At 35.4% G+C, this 20,919-nt stretch overlaps 1 protein-coding gene across 3 annotated transcripts in view; it reads left to right on the forward strand.

The window, feature by feature from the left end:
- Gyc88e (Guanylyl cyclase at 88E) overlaps window positions 1-20,919 on the forward strand; it is a 37,796-nt gene that overhangs the window by 10,649 nt on the left and 6,228 nt on the right. For 2 of the 3 annotated variants that reach the window (XM_072000185.1, XM_072000186.1), the window contains 8 exons: window positions 10,789-10,982; window positions 12,226-12,439; window positions 12,928-13,201; window positions 14,635-14,758; window positions 15,261-15,402; window positions 17,157-17,283; window positions 19,965-20,169; window positions 20,773-20,919. In XM_072000185.1, the coding sequence (XP_071856286.1) occupies window positions 10,815-10,982; window positions 12,226-12,439; window positions 12,928-13,201; window positions 14,635-14,758; window positions 15,261-15,402; window positions 17,157-17,283; window positions 19,965-20,169; window positions 20,773-20,919 (1,401 nt within the window). In that variant the 5' untranslated portion in view covers window positions 10,789-10,814. Of the gene's footprint in view, window positions 1-440; window positions 791-10,788; window positions 10,983-12,225; window positions 12,440-12,927; window positions 13,202-14,634; window positions 14,759-15,260; window positions 15,403-17,156; window positions 17,284-19,964; window positions 20,170-20,772 lie in introns of those variants that run through there. The other variant, XM_072000187.1, reaches the window with a different exon arrangement.

The raw sequence follows: 20,919 nt of genomic DNA on the forward strand, positions 1-20,919 counted from the left end.
GATATCGTGAACACACCTATCGTTACTCGTAACACACATAAAATCCCTAAAAAATGTTCGTCTTCTACTCCATTCCCTAAAAAACCCGCTAACAAAAGAAAAGAAAAAAAGAAAAAAAAAAGAAAAATTACTATGAAACGATGCCGTGGGAACATCGCATAGTCGCGTTAACGTATACAATATATAGTATACAGAAGGATCCTTGATAGTGATTGTTCGAATCCAGGAGGCGAGGGAGTTGCCCCGGAAGCGAAGGTGGATTTCGTTTCCTAAAAGGCGGTCGAGATCCGCAGCTTCTGACGTCGCTGTAGTCTTGACGAGTCGACGACGGAAGGAAGAAAAGGTGGGAGCAGGGTGAGAGGGGGATGAGTAGGATAAGACGGAAAAAGAGGGAGTTCCTGGCCGGCCGACTATTCCGTACACGGCACACTGTCCCGCAGGACACGTGAATCGACGCTTTCACGAAATGCGTAACGCGCCGCTCTAACCAACTCAAGAGGATCTCCCTTTCGGTTTCCCTGGCCGACGAGGCGCACGGCCGCGCGGATTTTCCACCACAGTTTTAACGACGATTCCTTTCGTGCGCGCGGGTAACGCCGCGTCTTCTTTCCGGCCGCAACTTCCAGAACGAGTGACGCAAGTGAAGTGACACACAGTCGATAGATCGCACGGTCGAGAACCGTCCCGCAGAAAGAATCTCCCCTAAACGGTCGCTATTTACCGCTTCTTACACCCGTGTTTCCGGTTCTGGGCTTGCGACCTTTCGATTCTGCCGTCGAAACCAGTTCACGTAAGTGAGGCGAATGCTTTTTACCAAAACTTTGTATCTTCGCGCGGACGCTTCTTTTTGTCGCTACGTTCGAATCGAAGGGAGAAGCGAAGGAATCGGTTAAGAGATCGCGCTGTTACGCTGTCGGAATTTTTAAGGATTTGCGACTGTACTTGGCGAGGTTTCGTGCCAGTGACTAGATTGCTTTTTATCAAAATGTTTCTTCGTCCAGGCTTTTTTCCAACTTCCTAAGAGATCGTGTAACAGCTATTTCATACATTTGTTTTTCCGATCTTCGCGAATTATACACATAGCGAAATTTGATACGAGTGACGCGTATACAAAATTATTTTCAATAATTATTGCTTCTTGCTTTTTACCGCGCGCTCTTCTCCTTTTCTATTTTATATTAGAATTATTTTGAAAAAGGAAACGATATCGTGAGATCGAATACATCGTCTGTTCTTTAGATTCTTCAATTACTCGGCCTAATTTCGTGCGAGTGGTGCCGATTGCTTTTTATCGAAACACAGTATTTTCCTATTGAAACCTCCTGAAAAAGGAGCAAGGAAAGAAGAAAAAGAAGTTGAAAAGTGGAATGATACATCGTCGATTCTTCAGATCTTGCAATTACGTGGTCAAATTTAATTCGAGTGACGAGATCGCTTCTTTCAAACGTCTATCTGTGGATGTATCTTTCAATTATTTTTCCAGCCTGTTTCGTAAAAGCAAGAAAAGAGTAGCGCATTATCAGCAGATCAAACGATTGCTATTTGATACACTGTCGGTTCTTAAGATTTTGTCATTGTTCATGTTGCTACATGAAATAACGATGTTCTCGGTGTATAACTGCGCATTGTAGTTGATCAGTAACATTTCTGTTATTTTCTAATAATGTTTGGAGAAAACACGATATTCGTTAATCGACATACTTAGCAGTGCTCATAGTTCTAACTGGAGAATCACGTGTATGTACATTGTACGTAGGACATGTGTAACGTGTGTTACGAATATTAAAGGTTTCTAATTCATATTCATTATGTCATGTCTAATTCTATTTAAATATGTAGCTACGCGTTATGTAATTGATACATGGACATTTGACTGTCTAAGTATATTTATTCGAGCAACTTGCGAAAGAAAACTATGCATTTACGAATATTCTGGTTTCAAGTAATATTTACAAATTTTAACGTAACGTCTCTCAACAAGATTTCATCGATTAATCCTCCGCTTTGATACAAAAATATCGAGATTAGCAAACATGTATTTTGTTCTTAAAACGCGCAGGTATATTCGTGTAAAAGTTAAACTGCGAATATATTTGTTCACGTGGAACAGAGATCCTTAATGAGGTGTATTAAAAAAAATTGATCTTTAAATAACTATTACTATAATTTTGTCCAGTCCAGTGATTACAATACTATTTTTTTTTTTTTTGTAATTTTCATATTTAAAGTATTGATAATCGACATTTGTAAAAGTTTGTTCGTCTCGAACGAAACTCGATGTGATTTCAAAATTCTAACAATAAAAAACTAGAACCTTTTGATATTATATCAAATAATTAAACAAAATTATTCGTCGAGTATCTTTCGACTATAATTATTGCATTAAATAACGTTGAAAGCAATAGAATGTTAAAAGTGGAATTATCCGAGACGCCAAACGCGTCGATTTAACGACTGTCTAGTTTGAATGTTCGTCTCTCGGTTCTAGAAAATTTCTAACGAGAACAGCAGCTTTTTTAACGCAACGATAGTTCAGTGTTTTGATAGACGAAACACGAGAACGGATTACTATTTCGATATCGTTTACTCGAGGTTAAAAGATGAAAATCGTCGTAGCATGTTCATGACGTGTGCTTGAAACAAAAACAAGTATTCAAGACATGCATGCATTTATTACGCGAAATGCAAAAACGTAAATACAACGAGAACGAAATGTCGCGGTGTATCATTGAGCATGCAAGAAAATGAGCGTCGCGGAATCGTAGACCGGCCGTTAAAATATTTCTGACTAACAAAGGAATAAAATCCGTGAATCTTTAAAAGAAAAAGTTCCTACAATTACCTAAAGTAGTTGCAGTCTCTTTCTCTTTGAGCAGATGTCTCGTGCGAGCGTTAAACTTGTGCATTAAATATGCGCATATTAAACACGTCCAAACTTCTCTATCGCTGAAATTTCAAGATAATTCGCAAAGTTTTCGCCAAATACGAACTACCTTGCACTTTTTTGCAAAATTTCTCGAAATCCTAGAATTTTTCAACGATACTACGCACGTTGGAACACGCGTGAAGAAAGAGCTACGCAAAATAACGGGAACCGAGTAAAGTTCAATAAATCAGGTAGCAGCGAGCTTTCAAGAAAATGTGCGATACGCGTTTGAATCCGAGCGATGTAAATTATAATAAATTACACTGTATAATAAATTATCCTACACGGGCAAATTTCTTCTTTATACAAAATTCCAAAGAGTCGCGAAACCAATGAAATCGTTTTTTAAACGTATTAGACTCCTAGAATTTGTTAGAAACGCTATATGTTGGGACGACGTAGAGAAGAAAATCTTCAGAAAATTCCCAATGTGTATTTCTATCGAACGATACGCGCATGAACGATCCTACGCGTGAAAATTTCTTTTCCATCCAAAGCTGTGGAAAGCTTCGGATAAAAGTTGAACCGATCGTAGTCGGCGTTCACAACAGAAAGAGCTCGTTAAAGTAAAATCATTAATAGGGAGGGTGTTTATTTCAGGATATTTTTCTAGTGACTCCGCGGTCCTCCGCTAGTCCATCATATAAATAGAAGTTGCAGATGCGGCTGCCAGATATGTGTGCTTCCATTGATCGTTCGAAATTTATCGTGAGAAAAAGAAAGAAAGAACGAGAGAGAGAGAGAGAGAGAGAAAGAGAGAGTATCGATGGTATTACGAAATTCGAGTGATATCGTTTTGCATCGTGAACGGTATAATTTCATTGGCAAATACACGAAACGCGAGTGAAATTTCGTTCCTTGGAAATAGAATTGTTTTTGAACATTTCATGTTAGTGACGTTGTTTCTCAATTTCGTCCACTTTTCCAATAATCTGTAGGATAATGTACGATAATTGACAATTTCTTTGAATTCCACGGTGCTGTGATTTGCTCGTTAAGATCGACTGAACCTGGACGATCGTAAGTAATTTTTTGAAGAGACGGTTTTTGGGAAAAAGTATTCTTTTTTTTTTTTTATGTAACGTTAACGAAAGATCGGAGTAGAAGAAATTTGGCAATAGAAGAAAAACGGACCTTTAGAATCAATACGAATGAAAGTACGCGTTGGAAAAGCTCGATAGCTGTTGTTATTTATAACGAGGGATTTTTAATTGAATGAAGGATAATTTAATTGAATTATTTTTCATGAAATTTTCTAAATCGGGAATAATTAGTAAATATTCTTTAACAAAGTGTTTACTTAGAAGCGGCATTTTAAAATTCGAAATATTTTTAAGCATGTTTTCTTATGTTTTAAAAACAGCTATCAAAGTCACAAAACAGCTATCAAAGTCACAAAACAGCTATGTCCCTGCGAATTTCGAAATGCAAATGAACATTTTTCCTAATTATTAATGGAATTAACGACTCTTGCTGATTTTTTAATAGGTCATCGTGACCCAATTGATTCTTTGGTTCATCTCCAATGTTAACAGAATAAATATTAAGCGTGAATATTTCTCAGTTGATTTCGTGGAAACACATAATTGCATGGGACGAGTTAAAATTAGTAGATAATGTAATAACTGTATATTTTTGGAAATTGTGTAATATCATCTCTACGATCTAGAACCGTCACGTTTGATCATACGCCGTTATTTATGCTAACATCGAAATCGTCCTTTCATTTTCTGTACGCGCAGAATGTAAAACTCACCTGTTCATTTAATTATTGCGAAACAAAATCTTTAAAAATCCCATCGTGATTATTTCAGGAGAAATAACTCGCAGCACCAAGGTTTAACGAAATTCTAAAAATTTAACTGCCATTGAAAATTAAAGTAATTGACCGATGAAGTTTAAACGTAATTAAAATTGAAATGAGACTCGAAAGTAAAATTCCAAAGTAAATTCGATTATTTTCTAAATTTGTCGTTAAAAATATCAGACGTTGTAAATTGTGGCTCGACGAAATAGCACGTGGAATACGAAAAAAAAAAAAAAAAAAAAGAAATAATTTACACGAAATAGAATTACCATATAAACAGTGACCAATAACAAAGTAATAAAGTAAGTATTAAAAAGACGATGATCGATAAAGTAATTTCTCAAAGTGAAACGGAAGCGCGAAAGTACAAGTTTCTTTTTATTTATTTATTTATCGCAACTTTAAAATTTGTCCGATCGACGTTCGATAAATTCTGCCACGCTAGGAAAAGTAAAAGCGATCGCTGAAAAATCGCGCAGCTACGCTCGGCCACAAAGGAAGGTGGACTCTCGTTTTTCATCCGCGGGCGAACCTATCCGCGTATATCCATCGGTAAAGGTGCATACGTGAGCGAAATTGTGAACGGTCTAATAATAACCAGGCTCTTACTTATATGGACGCTTGATTTTAATTCAAGCAAAACCGTCGGCCAGACCTCGTCCTTTGGTGCGCGGGGTCAGTGATCATCATAATCGAAAAACGCGAGGAGCATCCGAAAGCGGTCAAAATCGTCCCGCGTATCGCTCGGGAAATATCGTTCCAACGCGAATTCCTTGATCTTCAGTTATTTTCGTCGGTTATGGTAAAAGGACTTGGTCCAGCGACAGCAACGGGCCAGAATAAATCGCGACAAGTGAGAAGATTTCTAAAGTTTATTTTGTGCAATAAATATAAAGTCCAGCTTTTTTTATTATCCGACCTGGTATCAATGCCAAGAAGCGATGTAATAAACAGTTTGCTTAACATAGTTGAGTTAAGTGAATCGGATTGCGTCGGATATTTGCATACAGCTGGCTCGCGAAAGTATTCCAACGCTCTTAGAAACTTCTTATATTTCTTCCTATTTATCATTATTTCGGTCCTTTCTTTTCGCATTTGAAATTTTTTACGTTTAGATTGTTTCTTTTTTTTTTTTTTTTTATTTTTCATCTGTATCATTGGTCTTACGTCAACGTACGAAGCGATATAAGAATTTTTTGTGTTTTTTGTCGAATCGACATGATCAATTAAGAATAGTAAGTTTAAAAGTTGAAAATACGTTACTTAATTACTTAAAAATAAACTTAGACATACTATATTACTATGACGAATATAAAATACCATTACCATTCGTAGCTTTGACGGCCCATCGACTTAAGCATCCAATGATTAACATGATTCCGACAAGTTCTAAATGTACGATCTCTTCAGCGAAATATAGATAGTTCGTAATATTCCGTAAGCTCTGTAAGTATCGTCTGAATCACACGCAACGTTTATATTTATTGTAACTTTCATGACATTTTTTTACCTTACTGCAACTACTTCAACGATCATACGTCGTTACTTTGTGACTACTTTGTGACATTTATATTTATATTTATATTTACTGTGTTTTATTCGCTAGCAGTTAATACAAGCGAGATGAAAAATAATCGATGGAACGAAATTTTCTAATTAAACGTAACGCGCGGTAAGATCGCAACAAGATTGTCTGCAACGTATCTATTCTTATGACAAGGATTGGAAGTCGTTTAAAAATCATTAAACGTAATTAGGCAAGAAGATTGTTTGAAATTAATTGAAATACGCGATCCTTTAGAAACTTTCTTACATATAAAACATTTTCATTCAAATCAAAAGTTCACTATAACGAAACACGACCATCTCGATAATATTCGTAACAATTGAAACGAATCTGAAATTGTATATAAACGTTACAAGATATTTATCGGACGTACATACCTTGCAAAGATGACCAAAGTATTTGAACAGTCGGTTATTCGCTATATTAATAAGTCACGATATCTAAATGAGATCATCTTTATCATTAATCGTACGTTTGTAATTATTGCCACGTACCAATTTCTGACCAGGTGTAAAAAAATTTGTCGCAATTTCTATAGTTTATTATTATTTTTTTTAAATTTGTTTCAAATTTTACAATTACAAATCACGATGTTATAATGACGATGGTAGTGGCTCGTTACAGTGGCAATGAAATTTCGCATAATTCACGTAATGTGTTGATAAAAATTTATCGTGCTAAGTGTTGCGAGCGACTGTATCTATTTTTGAAACGGGATAATCAAATCTAAGTTAAGTTAAGCTTCCAAGAGCATCGCTTTTATCGAGATATCGCAAGCGATCTACTTACGCACATAGTCATCGACAATTATCTGATAGGTGTATCTGATGGAACAGTAGAAAGTCGGAAATGCAATCATAGAACAGATATCGGTATGGTAATAATTCAGTTGCACAAAAGATAATTGGGTAATTTCATAAATTGAAATGTGGAGGAATTTCTTGGAAGGAGCAAATTCTGAAAACAAATCTCCCAGTTTTGAGACGTCGAATGTTAATCGTATTAAATGTACGTAATAACGTTGAAAATTGGTAATTAATTAGAAACGAGTAGGGTATTATGATATACTGTATATATAGATATATTGTATATATATATAACAATATTATTCGTTAAATACAAATCGGAATACGTATTTTTACATCTCGTACTTCAGAGATCTCATTTATTGTTAAATAATTTGTCGTTGCGTTAAGTTGCAAGAAGCTTATGGTTTTAGGAAATTTAAGAAATTTCCTAAACTTAATGTCATGTATGTGTCATATATTTGACATATCATTGATAGCTTTATGATCAATTTCTTATCGCCACAACTAAAACGCACGTTAATTCGCTACAATTAAAATACACAATAAAACACAGAATAAAAATTTAAGAAGGAATTTAAGAAATACGAAGTTTACGTTGATATCGAGGTATTTTCTTTTTCAATAATAAAGTATTTTTTAACATTTGTTATATTTTCCGTTTTACGGTGTATCACCGAGGCACGAGGTTGATTATTATCGGATTCAATTGGAACGTTACGACTGTACGCGACACAAAGTTAACTTCTTACAACTTTTACGATTTTGTTGTCCCCATGTGATTTTTCTTTTTACAAATATATCCTTCTTTGTTTCAACGTGTCTTCGTTCTCGAATTTCTGCTTCTTTCTGTACACGGTGCATCAACTATTTTAAGAAGATTAAGTTGAAACATTTGAAATGTAAAGCATTTCGGAAATAAATCAAATGCACTCTGCTCATATCTGACAAGCATTTCATTTTAATTCCATGCTGAATCATTATACAGATGTAAAGTGGTGAAATATTACGAGCTTTGTGTCATAAATCTTGCATGGCCCATTCGCAGAAGACTCTTCGCCTTCGGATGAAAAATATTTTACGGACAGCGACTTCAAACTTTATATTGTATCCTATCTATATTATATTATATCTGTAGCGATCAGTATAACAATTGTTCGATATTTTACGTTAACAGTTTGACTAACCATCGTATCGGCTTTCACGATCATCGATCTTTTCGTTTTTAAGAAAACGGCGTGATGCGGATCGGCGCTTATCTCGGATAATCGAAAATTTGGATAATACGGAAAGATCTATTAGCGTTCGTAAATCGTATGATAAAACGATAGAAATTTTGATAACATAATATTGTACGTGCATTTAGACTTAATTCGTTATTTAATCGGTTAAAAGGTCGATTAATCGTTTTCACCTGGCTACTTACACTTTCGTACTCTTCGTGTTAAAATCTCGAAAAAGAAAACTAAAGACAAAGATATTATAAAGTTCAAAGCAGCGCAGATAATACGGAACTTTGGCTAAAAGAGATTACCGAGATTGCAATGTTAATTTCTGAATACGACACGTTAATTCATAACTTTTCTATTACGGAAGCACAATTAAAATTTAAGAGGAAAAGAATTGGAATTAATTCAAATAGAAGCTATTGTTCATACACGCGAAGGTATTTTTTATATATTTATTGTTAATTATTATTTGAAACCAATAACGAATTAATGTGTATTTTAGTTGTGGCGATAGAAAACTATTTGATCATAGAGCTGACAACGATATATCAAATACATGATATATTATCACATACATGACATATTAAGCTGTTCCAAAAGTTCCTTTAGTTTCAGAAGCAAATAATAGATGCACAGCGTTTTTTTCTTTCATATTATTTTATTGGATTATGTACCATCCACTTTATGCTACTACTACAAAATGGGCCATACGTGATTCAATGAAATAGTATAAAACAAAAAATGTTGTGCTTCTATTATTTTGTTCTATTACTACACAAAGGATCCTACATAATTCAATAAGATAATATAAAACAAGAAATGTTGTGCTTCTATTATTTTGTTTTACTACTACAAAATGGACCACACATTATTCAATGAAGTAATATAAAACATAAAATGTTGTACTTCTATTATTTTGTTTTACTACTACAAAATGGACCACACATTATTCAATGAAGTAATATAAAACATAAAATGTTGTGCTTCTATTATTTTGTTTTACTACTACAAAATGGACCACACATTATTCAATGAAGTAATATAAAACATAAAATGTTGTACTTTTATTATTTTGTTTTACTACTACAAAGTGGACCACACATAATTCAATAGGATAATATAAAACAAGAAATGTTGTGCTTCTATTATTTTGTTTCACTACTACAAAATGGACCACACATTATTCAATGAAGTAATATAAAACATAAAATGTTGTGCTTCTATTATTTTGTTTTACTACTACAAAATGGACCACACATTATTCAATGAAGTAATATAAAACATAAAATGTTGTACTTTTATTATTTTGTTTTACTACTACAAAGTGGACCACACATAATTCAATAGGATAATATAAAACAAGAAATGTTGTGCTTCTATTATTTTGTTTCACTACTACAAAATGGACCACACATTATTCAATGAAGTAATATAAAACATAAAATGTTGTACTTTTATTATTTTGTTTTACTACTACAAAATGGACCACACATTATTCAATGAAGTAATATAAAACATAAAATGTTGTACTTCTATTATTTTGTTCTATTACTACACAAGAGATCCTATATAATTCAATAGGATAATATAAAACAAGAAATGTTGTGCTTTTATTATTTTGTTTTACTACTACAAAATGAACTACACATGATTCAATGGAATAATATAAAACAAGAAATGTTGTGCTTTTATTATTTTGTTTTACTACTACAAAATGGACCACACATTATTCAATGAAGTAATATAAAACATAAAATGTTGTGCTTCTATTATTTTGTTCTATTACTACACAAGAGATCCTATATAATTCAATAGGATAATATAAAACAAGAAATGTTGTGCTTCTATTATTTTGTTTCACTACTACAAAGTGGACCACACATAATTCAATAGGGTAATATAAAACAAGAAATGTTGTGCTTCTATTATTTTGTTTCACTACTACAAAGTGGACCACACATAATTCAATAGGATAATATAAAACAAGAAATGTTGTGCTTTTATTATTTTGTTTTACTACTACAAAGTGGACCACACATGATTCCATGGAATAATATAAAACAAAAAATGTTGTGCTTTTATTATTTTGTTCTACTATTACAAAATGGACCATACATAATTCAAGAAAATAACATAAAACACAAAATGTTGTGCATCCATTATTCCCATAAAAAACGAAAGGAACTTTTGGGACAATCTAATATTTTACTATTTATCGTGCCATTAATGACAAGTTTTCAACTTGTACTTCGTTACATCGAATAGTAAGCATCGTAGAGATACAGAAATTGGCGAATTACAAGATAAATCGTATAACTTGACTGGAAATCCTATTTTATCCCATCGCTTGATGTTAACGGAAAGATCGATGCGTAGAAAATGAAATAAGAACCTCAAGCTATCAAACTCTTCGTTTTTAACATTCTCTATCCTTCTTCTTCTTCTGTTTATAGTAGGAAGCGAGTGAAAATTAGCGAAGATGTACGGCCTAATTCTGGAAAACATGTCCGAGTACATACGACAGGTGTACGGGGAAGACAGATGGGAGGAGATCCGACGACAAGCATCCGTAGATCAACCTAGTTTCAGCGTTCATCAGGTCTACCCTGAGAACCTTATACCGAGATTAGCGAAGAAGGCTATTCACGTATGTGTTTGTTAATTTCGTTGCGCAAGTGCATGATTAATGATCGATTGTAAAAGGAACACATGACTTACAGTAGTCGGAGACAAAAATAAATGGACATTTAGTGGAAGTAGGTATCGATGAAGTTTAATCAGACTAATACTAATGCTATGTACTTAATACTTGTGCTAGGTACTTAAGTTATTTCGATATATGTATATCGTTATACTAAGTGTTGGGCAAGATCTTATTTACCGATTAAATAATAAATAACAGATTGAAACAATATTTTAATCTTCAATAAGATTTCTTATTTAAACAAAAGTCATTTGAATGACGCCAGAGATAATTTATCGTTTTATTTTATTTTTCATTTGGATTTAAATTGGAAACAAACGATAATACATAAATAAATAAATGTTTCTTCGTTTTTGTCTTATCCGTTTCATTTTGTACAATGAAAAGAAGATGAAATTAACATGACTATTTTTCGATGATCAGGTTCACATTCGCTTTTCGAACAAGTTGTCCGTAAGACTATTTTATCTCGGTATATTAAGCATAATTAATGAATATCATCAAGACTAAAAGTTTTCATTTAAGAGACGAAGGGGGAAGCTTTCATAAACACACCAACAAAGTTGAAAAACAGAAAACGTGCAAATAGAAGGTTTCGTTAAAAGAAACATGCCTCCCTTGAAGCCATTCGATTTTTATCCGATACATTTTCCGATATAATTAACCAGTTAGCTGTTGCGACTTCTTCGAAAACTCTGAAAAACGTGTACTTAAAATATGTCGCAAAAGGTAAGCGATGACGAGTATACTCGTCAAACACAGAATACGCGTGTCTGTTGTAACATAGAATTAAGAATTAAGAATTGTAATAAAACGACTGTTTTTTAATTTTATTGCTGAATTACAGGGCTCGCTACAGCACGAAACATTGGCATTTCTTCGTGACGAATATACTCGTCGAAAACAGCTAATCGGTTAATAATATCGAGAATATTACAGTTTAAACTCTTAGGTGACTCACTCTCCACATTGACAGTCTGAAAGAATACACAGATGACTTTCTTTCTACGTTTCCTCGCTAATGTTACATTTACGTGACTATCACGTGCTATTTCACTGTCTGGTTTTTTAATGGGTTAATTAGAAAAGCTTTACTCTACCTTATCACTTACGTACCTTTATACTGTATACCCTGTGTATTGATGTCGTTTAATTCAATCGAATACATTTCTAACTTGTACTACAGGTACTTGGCGTAACGGAAAAAGAATTTTTCGATCAGATGGGTGTACACTTCGTAGGATTCGTTGGCCAGTACGGTTATGATCGTGTGCTTTCAGTACTTGGGCGTCACGTAAGAGATTTCCTTAATGGATTGGACAATTTACACGAATATCTGAAATTTTCCTACCCTAGGATGAAAGCGCCTTCGTTTATTTGCGAGAACGAGACGCGGCAAGGTAAACAACTTCCAAATGAATCGCATGTACCGCGAAATTACGCGATTCGCGATTTCGCGCGATCTTCTCAGAAAGCAAAACGATAGATTGCATTTCTTATAATAAGCTTTGCGATGTCATTAATCCAGCTACACGATGAACGTTCAATTCCATAAAGATAAACCACTTATTTCCACAAGTTTACAAAAAATAGCGCTTTTAACGTCAATAGGTAACTTGTGCCCGATTTTCAATTTTCCGAATCGATCAATGTGACCCTTGCGGGTGTCTAGATTTTCCATTTTTACCAGCGAAAGAACAAAGCAGCATCGAGCACGCGTTTATTAGCCAAAAAGTACTTCTTTCATCATCCACTGTCATCCTCGTTACTGCCAGTCTCACTGGTCTATAATTACGAAGCGCTAAAATAGAAAAACAGACTATTCGTAATATCATCGGCTAAGAATAGAATTCGTGGTCTACATTTACTTTTATTACGTGCATTGCAGGCCTGACCCTCCATTATAGGAGCAAACGACGCGGATTCGTTTATTACACGATGGGTCAGATAAGAGAGGTGGCCCGACACTTTTATCACAAGGAATTACAGATCGAGCTGGTGCGCGAGGAGATTCTATTCGACACCGTGCACGTCACTTTTCAGCTCACCTTTGATAACAGGGCTTTTACCCAAGCCTCGTTGACTATGACACGCGAAGAGAAGCATCTGCCAATAGGAGCCTCTGTCTTGTTCGAAATATTTCCATTTTGTATCGTTTTCGGGTATGTTGCAGCAAGTTTATTTACATCTTCGTTCATAGAGTATCAGAACGCTTACGAAAACTGAATAACAAACCGTGAAATTCTGAGGAAATTTGTTAGAAACTCAGGTTCACCGTCCACGAACGTCAGCGGAACGTCGTGTCCATCGGAGTCGCTTCGTAGACGCGCAAGACATTTGGTCCGCTGGACGATCCATCTACAACTGTAGCAAGATACATTTTGTCGCGTTATTAAAATGTCACGCTTTCCTCCTCTATCGCTACGTTCTTTACAGTTGCAACGTGTTACCGGCGATGTCACAGCCGAATTTATGTTCTTTCACTTTGGAGGAACACGGCGGATCCACGCTGCCTTCGTCCTCGTTTCGTACGCCGATGAGACGAGCATGAGAGCACCGTTCGTTCGTCGTGTTCTGCCAAACTGAAACCGTGTTAATTCGGCTTAATTTGATGACGGATGCACGTTACATTACGATGATCGCTGCGCGGAAGAGTACTGCTAACATCAACGCGTCCGAGAGATGTCTTCAGCCAATCAATAACATCGTCGATATTTCGAGGTTCTCTACGAAAATGCAATTTGTCGATAAATAATTGTATGGACGATACAGGTTGATCCTGTAGCGGCAGCGAACCTTCCAACGGTTTGTGTCCCGTGGCTTGCTACACAAAGACCCTATCCTCGACCGGACGACGGCAGAGCTGTGGTTAGCGCAGTTGGTTCCGAACGTTCAAGACCAGGTTTGAATCCCGGCACTCACAGTCTGGTTTTTTACGCAATTCCTAACTGAGGAGGAGGCAACCCGGGTGAAGACAAAATCTCGTACACCAGCAGTACCTATCATGACCTATCCACCTCAATCCTTTTACTCAAGAACCTTGGAACATTGGCAAAATTCACAGTCTAAGATCATACGAATGCGCGTCTACGGAGCGACTCTTCGTGGACAGTTGGCTTTAGGTTACTTTGCTTTTGGACATTGGAATATAAAGAATATACATATTCCACGGTTGATTAGCTAGTTTGCAATTGGCTGGTACAGCATCGGTGACGTGTCTAGACGAAGCTAGTTGCAACGCTGACGAAACGTCAAGTAATTTGTTCTTCTTGAAAGCTGTTGCATTATTTCATTTGGAACATTGGAATGTAAAGAATGCACATGTTCCGTTGCAAGTAGCTGACACAGCATCGGTGCGTGTCTAGAGATCACCGATGGAGCTTGTTGCAATGCTGGCAATGCAGAAACGTCTGAGCAAGTAATTCCTCCAGGATGCTTGTTCGACCGGAAAATCTCAAGACTGTCATCGTCTATAAATAATACAATAAAGCATTTTTCTTATCTTGGCAAAGCTTCTATCTTTACCGACGAAGTTTATTTATCTTTTTATCGATCGATCTGCGTGTACAGCGCGTAATTAAGCTTTCGTTTTTAGATCAGACATGATCGTAAGGAGTATCGGAAATTCTTTGATGGTAATATTGCCCGATCTAGTTGGCAAAAAGATTACACACTTCTTCGACCTTGTCAGGCCGCTCATTGCATTCAAATTTCACTCGGTACGTATATTTTTAGAAAATGTTCTACTTCTGTCACCTCTCTGATCATTCTGCTTTTCCTTCGTCCTTTCCAGCTTTCCTCTATTTTTAACTGGCAATACGAACTATTTCCCTTTGGTAATATCTTCTTACTATTATGTTATTCTTTAATCTCTCTTTTCTTTAGTTTACCTCATCGGATCTTGCCAAAATCTTGTCTTTCCTTGTTACTCCTGTTCTATGTTATAATTTACATCTATAGCTTTTGTTTCTCCGTATATTGAAACCACGAACGTTCACGCATTTCCGAGCAAAATTTATTTATTATTTAGAAAATGGACATTACGAGTAAAAAATGTAGAGACGTAATGCGGAAAAAATATCTTAAATTGTTATACTTAATTTGTGTTATACTTCAATCTTCGTTTAGGTCTTATTTCTTTAATTAGGTTCATACATCGAATTAGATTGTAAAAATAAGCTACGGATATTCAAGGAAATAATTGTTACCTGTTCTTTGCAGATTTTAAACAGAACGAATAATATTTTCGAGCTAGTTACCGTGGAACCAATTCTCACAGAACGGCCACCAGATCGACAGAAAGATGAAATTTTACTGAGCGACGAACTCGACTCGGTAGATGACAGAACCTTGAGATTGAAAGGTAATTTCTTTGACATTTCCATTTAACAGTTTACACTCGTAAAGATCGATTATTCTTCGGCCTCATATTGTTATTTCGTTTCGTTAAAAAATTTAACACTATACCATTTGTTTATATCGTGTATTGTATATCTCGATTTTTCGTACTATGTTTTAGGCTTTTACAAATATTCCACTTACAACGAGGCGAAAAATTCATTGTTACGTCGAGGCTCGTTCTTTTTTGCTTAAATTAGATCGTGTATCGGTGTCCTTCGACATTATCACTTCGAACAATGGAAATATTATTTAAGATAACGTATATCTATGTATACAAAATAGGTACGTGAACGGTTCTAGCGAAAAACAAGCATTTTCTTTCTAAGATTCACGATTAAACAAACAAATGAAGCGTCCTATCAGAAATTATTCGGTCGATTACTTTGAGCAGTCGTATATTTTCTAATTAATTTCTAATTAACCGAGCCTAATAAACTCGGTGATCGTAGCTCTTGTTATCGGGCTGTAGTTAACATACCACGTTATTGAATAATATATTGTTGCAATTTATACAAATTTGTTTACTATCGCCACGTTGTTACGTGCTTTTGTAAATATATTAATTATTCCGTTGAATTGATTAGCCTGCCGGTGCAAAAGTCTCTACTAATTCATCGTAACAATTTTAACTTAAAAATTTCTAATATCTGTAAAAACTTCGCCGATTTTAAATTGATTTTATGTCGCCGTCAATTTGCGAAACAAATATGAACCTAATCAGAGTCTTCGAAATTTCTTCTCAATTTATCATCCTCATATGGCGTAATTGCAATATAATTTGTCTGTATTTCTTCTGAGTTAAATTTTTTATTAAATTGACACGTCGCCTGAAATTATATACGAGCAGAGTGTCTCGCAAGTTTTCGTAAAAGCTATCGTAAAGCTATTACGAAACGCTTATGGGACGCGAAGAAAATCATTATTTTCTTTCTATAAATTATTTTTATGCAACACGAAGAAGATAGCGGTGACTGAATTCGAACGAGACGTATTTTGAAACGTTTCTTAATTCTTTAATTTAATAGGCGATAGTGACAAAAAAGAAAAATTTTGCTTCTCTTACTCTATTTTCTATATTTTATGTATAGTCTGTTCCAAGGATAATACCTCTGTCTGCTTTATAATTTAGATTGTTAGCTCCGAGAAAGAACATTTGCACAATAGCAGACTGGGAAGTTTATTAAAATATTCACGTTACACATAGCCTTGTTCGTCGGCATTAAGACACGCGAAATAATGAGAAGAATCATTAGCAAATTATCGATACAAGAATTATTATCTCGTTTGAAACACCGAGGCCGCAAAACACCCATGTGCTTAAGAAAAGAGAAAATCTTTGTCGACTAAAGCGATCGATTTAATTTTGAAAAATGTTACCTAGAAATGTTTCCATAATTAAAGCTTGCACGTGCTTTTGGAACAGACTACGTACGTATAAAAAGTGCAATACATAGATATTGGAACCTTCTGGTTTGCAATCACCGATTTAGAGAGGAAAAAAGCTCATATTATCGAGTAACACGTATAGTTTAAAATATTTTCCGAAATCGAAGGTGTAAACGTTTCGGCCGATTTAATTCGAAACGAATATAGTGAACCGCGTGTTTCGCGTTCGTATAATACGAGACAACGTAAAAACGCGATAGGCAAAGCAACTTCTTCGTTTCAACATTGATTGTTTGAACCTTTGTAACAAATATCCACGACGTTCATTAGGTCAGATGATATACATGGATAACTGGAAGATGATGATGTATCTTGGTACGCCCGTTATGCCAGATTTGAATTCCCTGATCGCAACGGGTCTCTACATTAATGATCTATCGATGCATGACTTTAGCAGGTATCAGTGCATTTCTTTATTACTTCTGCCTTCCTAAGTTGTCCTAATGTACATGTTGTTTCGTTTAAATTCGAGCATCGGAGAAAATTATATCGAGGTATCGTTACTTATTATTTTTTTTTCTTTTTATAATCTGCATACGAGCAAACTATCATACAATAAATTGACATGGATATTATCGATATTATTTAATTTACGTCGCTAAATCTGTATGGTAGATGTAAAAAGCAACGTCCCTGTATTTTGTGCATTCATATTTGGTGTACGATAATTTTATGGTCGGATTCACTGGATTATTGGGCTGATTGTTCAGCCGTTGTTGATGCAATCTGCTATTTACTTGTTGCTTACACATCTATTTATATGCTTTTGTAATTTTTACTTTTATTTGTTAAATTTGTATTATCTATTTTCTTCTTTATTTATCTATTTTTCTTCTTTCCAAATTAAATTTTTATTTACCTATTACCGCTTATTAATTATGCTTATAACGGGCGAAAGCCTAACGCAACAAGAATAACGATAAAAGGAAAAGAGAAAAAGTAAGAGGATTAACTAGGGATTAATAAGTAAAATAATTCAATGTTACTAAAAGGACGTAGATTATTATTTTGCTAAGGTTAAGAAATATATTAGAACAATGAACATATTACGTAAATTGAAAGCATAAAAAAATAATCTAGCAAACAAGTATTATAGTTTATTCCAGTACTATAGAGTACTTCAATCTTTTCAAATTCCACAAAAATTACAGCATTCAGAGAAGAATATTAAACAAATTTTTGGAATTCCTTCTCATAATTACGATACGAATAGCGAGAATCGATTAAAAGGAAATCACAGATGAATGTTGTTCCTTGATGGGTTAACCGTAAAACTTTAGAAAGCTCCTACTTTTTTTTTTATTAAGCCCCAAAATGTTACCATTTCAATCGTTGTTCTTAAGAAAAGGAGCAATTAACTTTTCACGATTTTTAACAAACGACGTTTTACTAATTAACGTCGACTGCGAGACGAATTTCGAACGTAATATCCATAGAGGTTTATCAGCACGATACATCGTTATACGCAATTTTAATCACGGTTAATTTTAGATTTCAAATTTTCGCGATGGCGAAACGTTGTGATATTGGTTCCTCGGGAGCAACTGCATGATTGTTGCACTTGCACTTGGATTTACACTTTATACTTACGCTTGCACTTTACACATGCAATTGCACTTTACACTTGCACTTTACACTTGCACTTACACTTGGACTTGCACTTTATACTTACACCTGCACTTTACACTTGCACTTACACTTGCACTTGCACTTTGTATTTGTACTTGCATTTGCACTTGCACTTCCACTCACACTAGAACTTTCACTTTATACTTACACTTGCACCTTACACTTGCACTTACACTTTATACTTGCACTTGCACTTTACAGATGCACTTCCACTTGCACTTGAACTTGCACTTTATACTTACACTTGCACCTCCACTTGCACTTGGACTTGCACTTTACACTTGCACTTGCACTTTACAGATGCACTTGCACTTGCACTTGCACTTTATACTTGCACTTCCACTTTACATTTGCACTTTATACTTGCACTTGCACTTTGTACTCGCACTTTGCACTAGAACTTGCACTTGCACTTCCACTTGGACTTGCACTTTATACTCACACTTGCACTTTATACTTGCACTTGCACTTTACACATGCACTTCCACTTCTACTTGGACTTGCACTTCCATTTGCACTTGAACTTGCACTTTACACTTGCACTTGAACTTGCACTTTACACTTGCACTTCCACTTGCACTTTGTACTTGCACTTTGTACTTGCACTTGCACTTTATACTTGCACTTGCACTTTACACATGCACTTCCACTTCCACTTGGACTTTCACTTTATACTTACACTTTATACTTGCACTTGCACTTTACTTATACTTGCACTTGCACTTGCACTTGCACTTTACACATGCACTTCCACTTCCACTTGGACTTGCACTTTATACTTACATTTGCACCTCCACTTGCACTTGGACTTGCACTTTGTACTTGTACTTGCATTTGCACTTGCACTTCCACTTACTCTTGAACTTGCACTTTATACTTACACTTGCACTTTACACTTGCACTTCCACTTGCACTCGGACTTGCACTTTATACTTACTCTTGCACTTCCATTTGCACTTGAACTTGCACTTTACACTTGCACTTCCACTTGCACTTTGTACTTGCACTTTGTACTTGCACTTGCACTTGCACTTTGCACTTGCATTTTGCATTTACCTTTTGCGCTGACGTTTCGTACACATTGCAGTCTACTTGTTGAGAGCAGACCTGAAACTGTAGCGTGTACGAAACGTTGGGGCAAAGAACAAACGCAAAGTTCAGGTGTGAAGTGCAAATGCAAAGTGCAAGTACAAAGTGCAAGTGCAAATACAAGATACAAGTACAAATACAATGTGCAAGTGCAAATACAAGATGCAAGTACAAGTATAAAGTGCAAGTAGAAAGTGCAAGTGCGAGTGCAAACGTAAAGCGCAAGTACAAATACAAAGTTCGAGTATAAAGTGCAAGTGGGAATGCAACAGTTACACAATTGCTGCGGAAAATCAGTATCACGATGATTACGATAAAACTGATTGTATAGATAGGAAACATGTATCCCTTTTGTTATAGAGATCTGATGCTTGCTGGCACTCAACAATCGGTGGAACTGAAATTAGCTTTAGACCAGGAGCAATTGAAAAGCAAAAAGCTAGAGGAGTCTATGAGAAAGTTGGACGAGGAGATGAAACGCACGGACGAATTGCTGTATCAGATGATACCGAAACAGGTGGCAGATCGTTTGAGAAACGGCGAGAGTCCTATAGACACGTGCGAGGTAAGACCAATGGTTTAAAACGAATCTTCGTTGCCTGTTATACGTTAATAAATCGTCTATCATCCATCGAATACCGATACTACGGAAGTATTTTTCTTTGTCATAAAGCAGTCAGTTTCTCGTCATCGTCGATGTTAAAAATTTTAAAACTCGAACGTCTTTATAAATTTCGCGAATCACATTTTTCATCGCGAACAATATAACGCGATGCAAGATGATTCGATGTACGAACGTACACGACAGTTTTGAATCTTTGAACATTTTAGCGTATTATTCTAGAAATTGTTACTCGTCTAAAGTTATCGGTAATTATTTTCCAAATTATTTCATTGAAACAGAAACTTTGCAATAACGCGTTCAGGCAAAAAGTGTTCGGAACATCGATCTTGACAACGTATTTTAAGGTGGCTGAAGTCGATCAAATCGTCCCCTTTGTAAATAATTATCAAATTATTGATTGCTACGTTTACCGAAATTACGTACCGTATCCTCTCGTTACAACTACCATTTACGCTATCGTACGTGAAAGCGATGGATGTCGAAGAAGAGTAATCATCTTTGACCGTGATTGATTAACACGTTTCACTATCATGACTATTTCAGATGTTCGACAGCGTTTCAATTTTATTCTCGGACGTAGTGACATTTACAGAGATATGCAGCAGAATCACACCGATGGAGGTGGTGTCCATGCTGAACGCGATGTACTCCCTTTTCGACACGTTAACAGAACGGAACCGGGTGTATAAG

Source organism: Bombus fervidus, chromosome 3 (genome assembly GCF_041682495.2).
Source record: "Bombus fervidus isolate BK054 chromosome 3, iyBomFerv1, whole genome shotgun sequence".
In the NCBI taxonomy this organism is placed as follows: domain Eukaryota; kingdom Metazoa; phylum Arthropoda; class Insecta; order Hymenoptera; family Apidae; genus Bombus; species Bombus fervidus.